The following is a 10,000-nucleotide window of genomic DNA, read 5'->3' as shown; positions in this document are numbered from 1 at the left end:
GAAAACACCTTCAGTTTCAACTACTTAAAACAAATGCCATTCTGTGCGAGAAAAAAAAAAACTAGGTCATTTAATTGTTTCAGTAACAAAAACACCTTCAGTTTGAACCACTTAGATCAGCAATGCCATTCTGTTTGAGCAAAAAGAAAAAAAAAGGAAAAAGCTAGGTCGGTTAACTGTTTCAGTAATAAAAACACCTTCAGTTTCAACCACTTAGAGTAAATGCCATTCTGTTGTGAGCAAAAAAAAAAAAAAAAACTAGGTCATTTAATTGTTTCATTAACAAAAACACCGTCAATTTCAAAGACTTCAATCAAATGCCATTCTGTGAGCAAAAAAAGCCCCAAAACACCATCAATTTCAAAGACTCCCCCCCCCAAAAAACACATTAACAAAAGAAAACTAGGTCATTGAATTGCTTCAGTAACAAAAAAAATCTTCATTTTGAAACAATTAAATCAAATAACATTCTGTGTGAGCAAAATAAAAAAATGAAAACTAGATCACTGAATTGTTTCAGTAACAAAAACACCTCCAGCTTCAACCCCCTTAAAACAAATGCCATTCTGTGTGAGCAAAAAAAAAAAAAAGCCTAGGTCTGTGTGAGCAAAAAAAAAAAAAAAAAAAAAAAAAAACTAGGTCATTGAATTGTTTCAGTACCGAAAACACCTCCAGCTTCAACCCCTTAAACCAAATGCCATTCCCTCACTAACTTCATCCAACGATCAAACTTTGTACGAGATGTAAACAAAGGCTTCTTCGTCAATACCAATCTTCTTCTTCTTGAATAAGTTGATGGTAATTAGGAGCTGTTTGCCATCTGGTCCTATTTAGACTCTTCCTCCTCTTCATAACTTTATCTTCTTCTTCTTCTTCTTCTTCTTCTTCTTCTTCTTCTTCTTCTTCTTCTTCTTCTTCTTCTTCCGGAGCTATTAGAGATAAGGACTTCCTTAACAACCTTATCGCAGGGTGGAATTAATTGCATGTTTGGCCCGGGAAAGTATGGAGTGGTGATAACAGGAATGGCGGGTGCATAGCATAGGCGTGCATACCGAAGGGTGTGTTGGTGGTTTTAGATGCTATGTTTTATGTATGCGTGTGCGTACATATATACATATACTATGTATGTATGTATGTGTATGTATATATATATATATATATATATATATATATATATATATATATATATATATATATATATATATATATAAAATGTGTGTGTGTTTAAGTTTATAAACTTTTAAATAAATTTAGAATTGATCAAATTGATCATTTATGCATACAAGCATGTGTATATATGTATATGTATATATATACGAGTATATACATATATATACTTACACAAACTTTCAAACTCTCAATTAAAAAACACTTCTCTTACCTCATGACGTCCAAACTCCAACTTCCCCAAAAGAACTTCAAAAGTCTTCTTCAAAAACCTCCGTCTGCTAGAGGTCGCAAACCCAAGTCACAAACACACGCAAGCACAAACGCTGTTGACCTAACGCAGCAGGCAAGGCAGGCGGGCTTGCGCGCATGCGTACGTACGCCCTTTCTCACACACACACAAACACGCACAGGAGAACCTCGCTAAACCTCCGTCAGGTACGGTGACGGAGGAACAACTGAAAGTTTGTTGTGTCAAAATGTGATTCCTTTCTTGTCTGTGCCGTGTGTCCTTAACGAAAGCACACACACACTCACGCGCGAAATCAATTGGCCCGCCCCCGGGGGAGCAAGGGGGGTGTGTGTTGGTTAGATTGGTAGGGGTATTTTGGGGCAGAGGTGACTAGGGGGCGTGGTCCACGGGTGGGAATGAGTCCTGGGGGTGGGAGTGATTTGCCCATCCTTGGGGAGAGGTGGGTTGGTTTTGGGGTATTTTGGGGCAGATGTGACGGGGAGGGTGAGTCCTCGGGAGAGGGGGTGTGTCCTGGGGGGAGGGGTGTGTCCTGGAGGAAGGGTGAGCCCCAGGGGAGGGGTGAAATCCCCCTGGGAGGGTGAGGTACAGGTTGGATGAGTGGGTATTTTGGGGCAGTGATGGTTGGGGAGTAGAGGGGGTCTCAGTGGTAGGGGATCCCCCTAGGAGGCGGGGGTGAGCCCCCGGTGGGTAGGGTGTGTTAGGTGATACCGGGGGTTCCTTGATAGGTACAGGAAGACTGATAAAGGCTTTTGTTCGGTTCATATCTCTTTTTCTCCTTTTTTATAATATTGGTAAATATAGATAAATATATTTCTTGAGATGGAAATGTTTCTTTTTCCTTTCTTTTTTATGTTATTGGTGAATATAGAGAAATATTTCTCGAAATGGAAATATTTACTATTATTTTTTATCGCAAATATCGACGCCACGGGCGACATCTAGTTATTTCCAATTTCCTGTCTCTGTTTTCTGATATTACCAGTTATTATGGACTTTATTTTTTGCCAAGTTTGTTGTTTCCGTAATTAGTACTCACTTTCTCTCTAATTTTCATTAATTCTTTTAAAAATTTTGTTAACAATTCTCGGTAATTTCAGATACTTATTTTTTTTTGCAAAGTTTGTTGTTATTGTAATTAGCAATTACTTCTTTCCTCATTTTCATAAATTTTTTATTTTTATTTTGACAATTCTTGACATTTGAGGTACATTACAAAGGAACTCACATTTAAAATGAAAAGTAGTCACATATTAATAATTAAATATAAAACTCCTAAAGCTGTCATATTTTTGTTTTAAAAATATATACAATTCCTTTAAATTATACGACACTGATATGAATGAGAGAAATATTACAAAATATAAAAAAAGAACCCTACATTGACAATGCAATGATTTGCATAAACATTACACGATTAATACAACTGTCCTTCAATCTGTAATGATAAAATACGGAAAGAGTTACAGCTTTATCGAAGGTGAAATGGTCTGTAATTCATCTCACTGAATCTGCCAGTTTTTCCATGAGATGATACATTATAGATTCTGGAAATAGCCTTCAGGTGTTTAAGTCCTTGATGTAGATCAAGAAAATAAATAATAGATTTTTCTCACATTTTATATACTTGCTAGAGATTAATAAATTGATAAATTTATGGGAAAAACAGTTACCTGTCAGCTATTAAGCAGAAATCTTTGAATGCCTTTCATCCATAATTTAAATAGTAAAGTTATGGGGAAAACAGTTACCTGTCAATAAATGTAGTTATGAGAGAAACAGTTACCAAACAGGTATTAGCCAGAAATGTCTAAATACCTTCTGTCCATATTTCAATAAATAAATTAATAGATAAAGTTATGAGGAAAACAGTTACCAGTCAGTTATTATTGCAAAAGAACAGTCACTAAATACAGTTATGGAAAAGCAGTTACCTACCAGTTATTATGGCAATAGTTAGGTCAGTAAATACAGTTATGAGAGAAACAGTTATCAGCCAGAAATGTCTAAATACCTTCCATCCATAATTCAATGAATAAATTAATAAACAAAAGTTATGAGGAAATCAGTTACCAGTCAGTTATCATTGCAAAAGAACAATCAACAAATACAGTTATGAGAGAAACAGTTACCAAACAGTTATTAGCCAGAAATGTCTAAGTACTTTCTGTCCATAGTTTAAAAAAATTAATAAATAAAAAAGTTATGGGGAAAACAAGTTACCAGCCAGTTATCATTGCAAAAGAACAATCAACAAATACAGTTATGAGAGAAACAGTTACCAAACAGTTATTAGCCAGAAATGTCTAAATACTTTCTGTCCATAATTCAAAAAATTAATTAATAAATAAAGGTATTGGGAAATTAGCTACCGCTCAGTTTCTATTGCAAAAGAACAATCAGTAAATACACTTATGTGAAAGCAGTTACCTACCAGTTATTATGGCAATAGTTAGGTCAGGAAATACAGTTATGAGAGAAACAGTTATCAGCCAGAAATGTCTAAATACCTTCTGTCCATAATTCAATAAATAAATTAATAAAAAAAAATTATAAGAAAAACAGTTACCTGTCAATCATTACCCACAAATGAAATAATGGTATTCTCTCGCTGGAAAAATTCCAAATTGGGACTCAGTTTATGTCAAATGCCTGTTTGCAAATGCCAGCAGTTGGCATTTAAAAATGCCCCATGACATTTGAAGAGGGAGGCGATTGTGATTAACGCTCGGGAGAAGTGGATTTACATCTCAGCGAAAGATGTCAGCTGTTAATTTTTTTTATTTCTCGGTTAAAGAAGCTTTTTTTTTGGGGGGGGGAAGCAATGTGCTCATGAATCTCTCTCCTATGCATATTGAAATTATTTTATAGTTTTCTGAAAGTCTAAAAAGGGAAACTTTGCAAAATATAGATTCTACAGTGAAATGTTTGCAAAAACTCTTCAAAGCGTTGGTTATTATTATTATTATTATTATTATTATTATTATTATTATTATTATTATTATTATTATTCAGATGAACCCTATTCATATGGAACAAGCCTATCCAAAGATTATTATTATTATTATTATTATTATTATTATTATTATTATTATTATTATTATTATTATTCAGAAGATGAACACTATTCATATGGAACATGCCTCTCACAGGTCAAAGAATATTATTATTATTATTATTATTATTATTATTATTATTATTATTATTATTATTATTATTATTCAGGAGATGAACCCTATTCATATGGAACAAGCCTCTCACAGGTCCAAAGAACATTATTATTATTATTATTATTATTATTATTATTATTATTATTCAGAAGATGAACCCTATTCATATGGTACAAGCCCATCCCACAGGGACCACTGACTTGAAATTCAAGCTCCCAAAGAATATAATGGTTCTCATAAGAGGAGGTAAAGTGAAACACAAAAAGAAGAAGATGGTGTAGGCTACTCCATCTCACACAATATCTTAAGTGAATTTTCAGTTTCAGACTTGATTTAGACTTAAATTGCGACGTCGTAGGAACAAATGAACCGGTGAACTTCAGAGTTAGCCTTTACAGTAATACAGTTTTGTTTATGAAGCGATTGTCATTGCGCTGCCTACGTTCTGGACTGTGCAGAAACTGGGTTGGAGTTTCATATTTAATTTCAGTAACATTCCCTGGACTTTGTGTCACTGTAAGTCTTAACTTACATGATGTTGTCACTGCAAGTCTGTCTTACGTGATGTTGTCTCTGTAATTCTAACTTATATGATGGTATTGTAAGTCTGACTTACATGGTGTTTTCACTGTAAGTCTAACTTAAATGATGTTGTCACTGTAAGTTTGACTTATATGGTGTTGTCACTGTAAGTCTAACTTACATGGTGTTGTCACTGTAATTCTAACTTACAGTACGTGATGTTGTCACTGTAAGTCTACCTTAGGTGATGTTGTAACTTGAATAATGTTGTCACTGTAAGTCTAACTTACATGATGTTGTCACTGTAAGTCTAGCTTACATGATGTTGCCACTGTAAGTCTAACTTACATAGTGTTCTAAATTACTGTCATTGTAATTCAGGACTAACATGATGTTGTCAGTATGATAAGATTAAATGGTACATTTAGATGTTGTCACTCTAAGTCAAACTTACATCTAGAGTATTGTTGTCACTATGATTCTACCTTACAGGAAGAAGCTGGTGTTTTTTTTTAGACTATTGTTGTCACCATGAGTCTAACTTATAAGGAAAGTTGAGGTTTTAGAATATTGTGGTCAATATGAGTCTACCTTACAGGAAGAAGCTGGTGTTTTTTTTACTATTGTTGTCACTGTAGCCTAGCTTATAAGGAGAAATTGTGTTTTTAGACTATTTTGGTTGATGAGAGTCTAACTTACAGGGACAGGGAAAGTTTGGTTTTAGACCATTTGTTTTTTTAGACTGTTGTTGTCACTGTGAGTCTAACTTATAAGAGAGTTGGGTATTTTAACTTATAAGACTTGTTTTTTTTATGTTGTTGTCACTGTGAGTCTAACTTATAAGGAGAAATTGACTAGAATTGTTGTCACTGTGAGTCAAACTATTGGGTTTAACTATTTATGTCGCTGTGAGTCTAACTTACAGGAAGAAGTTGGGTCTTTTAGACTATTTATGTCACCGTGAGTCTAACCTATAAGGAGAAGTTGACTATTGTGGTCAGTATAAGTCTAACCTCCAGGAATAAATTGGGTTACTAGTTTTTCTAGACTGTCATTATATCACTGGAAGTGATGTAGCTTTCTAGACTAATGTTATGTCAGTGTAGTCTATCTTACTCAGTGGAATGGCGTCCCCCTATACAACTGTTGCATAACTTGTATAATAAAGAAAGAAGGTTTTCTAGACCTATTATATATCAATAGAAATATTATTACGTGTGTAATGACGCAGGACGTGTGTTCTTCATTGTATAACATCATTGCACCTCTTACAATGAGACCAAGGGACAAGGTTGTAGAGTTTGATTTGCTCTTTTGACCTTGAAAGTTCATCAATCTTCATTAGTCTCACCCCTGACACCCCCATTCCGCCCCCTCTTCTCCAGCTCCCAGGGTAATGCATCAAATGCTAACTGACAGCAAAGATGAATGGAAATCGAATTCCAGTGTAAATTTTTTAGTGGTGTTACAATAAGCCCTTTTTTTTTTTTTTTTTTTTTTTTTTTTAGTTTTCTGTAAAAGAAAACTATTGTGCAGGTTTTGTCTGTCCGGCTGCACTTTTTATGTACGCACTTATTTCTGTCCGCACTTTTCTGTCCGCACTTTTTCTGTCCGCCCCCAGATCTTAAAAATTACTGAGGCTAGAGGGCTGCAAATTGGTATGCTGATCATCCACCCTCCACTCATCAAACATACCAAATTGCAGCCTTCTAGCCTCAGTAGTTTTTTTTATTTTATTTAAGATTAAAGTAAGCTATAATCCTGCTTCTGACAACTATATAGGATAGGCCACCACCTGGCCGTGTTTAAAGTTTCATGGGCCGCGGCTCATACAGCACTATACCGAGACCACCGAAAGATAGATCAATTTTCGGTGGCCTTGATTATACGCTGTGGCGACTGTACAGAAAACTCGATTGCGCCGAAGAGACTTCGGCGCCATTTTACTTGTTTTCTTTCACTCCTCAAAACTTGCATGATGTAATTGATCAATATTTTTCTCACGAATGTTGTTCCATCATAAAATATGAATGAAACTGTATTTTTTGTCTTTTTTTTTTAGAACTATTTTCGAGGTCAGTATATAATCAGTCTTTGGTACAATACAATGTCAAATTTATCCTTCCCTGTGAGAGAATATATTTATATTTTTTGCCAATAGTTTTATTTTTAAATCACAGTTCTCGGTAATCCAATATGCACATTACAGCTCAGTGCCCTCCTTCCATTGGAGAGAGAGAGAGAGAGAGAGAGAGAGAGAGAGAGAGAGAGAGAGAGAGATAATCATTCTTCACGCACAAGGTTGAAAACTGTCTGATTTTACATGGAGCTGTTTTGACGTGTATCAAATTCCACAATTTTATTCTCAATAAAAAAAACCTCTGGTAATAAGGATTATTTTCCCAGTGATCAAAACACCTCATTTCCGCACATCTGCGGAAAAACACGCAATGCCAAGTTCACTGTCAAGGAGTTTTTTTTTTTTTTTGCATTTTTTTAAAACATTTACAAAACATTAATCAAACTGTGGTAGATTTTCGGATTTTATATTTAGTTTTTTATATATTTTTCAGAGATTCTGGAGTAATTTTACATTGCAGGTATTCTCATTAAGGTCCTTCCAAATGACAGTAACAGCTGGTCCAATGTCGTGGAATGCCACTCAGATGTCGCGGGTTCGCGTTTCCTTCAGGGCGATGAAAAATCACTGGCTTTGTATCATGATCAGTTACTGCTGCAGTGTGGGGTCCGCTGAGGTGGGAGATTGAAACCAACATTCTTTGGAAGCTTGAATTTCAAGTCAGCGGCCCCTTTGGTGGACTTGTTCCATTTGAACAGGTTTCATCTACTGAAATAATAATAATAGTAACATCATAAACAAGTCTTCAACTTATTGTATACAAATCACCAGCAAATTGAGAACAAGCTGATGACTTTTTTTTTTTTTTTTTTTAGAGAACTTCAAGTAACGTTACATTGTCGCCTTTAGGATTATGGGTACACCTACCCTTCAGTAAAATGTGGCCATAGACAAGTCACCAACTTACTGCATACAAATCACTAACATGTTGACAACAAGTTGACAATTTTTTTTTTTTTTTTTTTTTTTGAGAGAGAGAGAGGAGAGATTTTTGAGTAATGTAAACATTGTTGACCATAGTGTTAAGGTACGACCACACGACATAAAACATGTCATAAACAAATCTGCAACTTACTGCATACACATCAAAAACATGTTGACAACAAGTTGACGATCATAAGTGTAAAACAACCTTAGACAAATGGTGGATAATAGATAAAAAACTGGGTGGGAATACCAACAATTGTTGCTTTGTATCCAACCTTTTTGTGACATGTGCGCAACAAGTTGTTGATATGTTTATAACATGTTTCAATGAACAGTGAACACAACTATAGTGACAAATCTTGCACTTTTTCCTCAATATGCCAAATGATGTTAACATGTCGACCTTAGCTCTTGTGCCACCAATCTTTAATTGGTCGAGTAATGACCCTCGCCTTTGTGACGCCATTCTAGCCAATTCTGAATGCTAGCCAGTCACCTCGTTCATGAGGTAGCCCAGCGAATTCTTATCTGCCGCGCTCAAGAACTACTCAATCGATTATTGGTAAACTTTGCAGACGCATTCTCCCTGTGAAAGTTTGCGCAATCATGCGTCGATACTTTCCCCTATCATTCACTGGAAAGTTTTGTGATTCCAGTTCTTCATGATGAATAACTTCCCTTCCGAGTTTCGCTTTCAAGTTATTGATAATTGGCCGTCTGTCTCTGTCTGAGTTGGAATAGTTGTTAATTATTATTATTTTTTTTTATTTACAGTGGCGATAATGCATTTCATTGACCAGTGGTCATATGCTGTTAGCAGTGATCAGTTATTTTTTATTAACTCTGTGGACATGAATAAAATACGTGTTTCTGTTTCTAAATTGCCAGCAATACTTTGTGGATTGCCTTTTATTGATTAAGACAGCGTTTGCCATTAATACTTTTTGGGTTGCCTTTTGTTGATTATAGACAGTGTTTGCCATTAATACTTTTTGGATTGCTTTTTATTGCTTATAGAGTTTGCCACTGATACATTATGGATTGCATTTTAGTGATTATAGACAGTTTTGCCATTACTACTTTTTGGATAGCCTTTTATTGATTATGGACTGTTTGTCATTAATACTTTTTGGACTGCCTTTTATTGATTAGCGTTTGCCACTAATACTTTTTGATTGCCTTTTATTGATTATATAGACAGTGGTTGCCATTAATACTTTTTGGATTGCCTTTGATTGATTAAAGACAGTGTTTGCCATTGATACTTTCTGGATTGCCTTTTATTGATTATAAACAACCTTTGCCATTAATACTTTTTGGATTGCCTTTTATTGATTATAGACAGTGTTTACCGTTAATACTTTTTGGGTTGCCTTTTATTGATTATAGACGTCGTTTGCCATTAATACTTTTTGGATTGATATCAATACTTTTTAGCTTTTTGATTGATTAGATATCAATACTTTTGCATTATAGAATACTTTTTGGATTGATTAGAGACCAACAACATTTTTTGCTGATAAAGAGACCTCAAAATTTCAAGCGAAGATGCAATGCATTACTCCCCCAAAACAATTCTCCTTGTATTTTAATCATTTAATTATATTTTTATCTATTTATCTGTTAATTTGTCAGTTTATTTTTTTCCCAATAACTGATCTCCTCTCTCTGTATTTCGTATGAGCTTCTGTTGCTTCTTTCAAATGAACACCATAATATTTTTTGGAAGCTTGAATTTCAAGTCAGTGGCCCATTGTGGGATTGTTCCGTATGAACAGGTTCAACTTCCGAATAATAATAATAATAATAATAATAATAATAATA

The 10,000-nt window shown here is 34.7% G+C and overlaps 2 protein-coding genes across 2 annotated transcripts in view; both read right to left on the bottom strand.

Annotated features, from left to right (window-relative positions):
* LOC136831160 (acidic leucine-rich nuclear phosphoprotein 32 family member B-like) overlaps positions 1-1,386 on the bottom strand; it is a 4,305-nt gene extending 2,919 nt beyond the window's left edge. The window contains exons 1-2 of the mRNA XM_067091116.1: positions 1,382-1,386; positions 856-958 (exon numbers count right to left, since the gene is read on the bottom strand). Coding sequence (XP_066947217.1) covers positions 856-958; positions 1,382-1,386 — 108 coding nt within the window. The remainder of the gene's footprint in view (positions 1-855; positions 959-1,381) is intronic.
* The window catches only part of LOC136831616 (alpha-1D adrenergic receptor-like), a 200,834-nt gene that overhangs the window by 172,254 nt on the left and 18,580 nt on the right, over positions 1-10,000 (bottom strand). The gene's annotated exons all lie outside the window — the stretch shown is intronic.

Source organism: Macrobrachium rosenbergii, chromosome 48 (assembly GCF_040412425.1).
Source record: "Macrobrachium rosenbergii isolate ZJJX-2024 chromosome 48, ASM4041242v1, whole genome shotgun sequence".
In the NCBI taxonomy this organism is placed as follows: Eukaryota; Metazoa; Arthropoda; class Malacostraca; order Decapoda; family Palaemonidae; genus Macrobrachium; species Macrobrachium rosenbergii.
The sequence above is the reverse complement of the archived record's forward strand: the minus strand, read 5'-3'. Positions and strand labels throughout refer to the sequence as shown.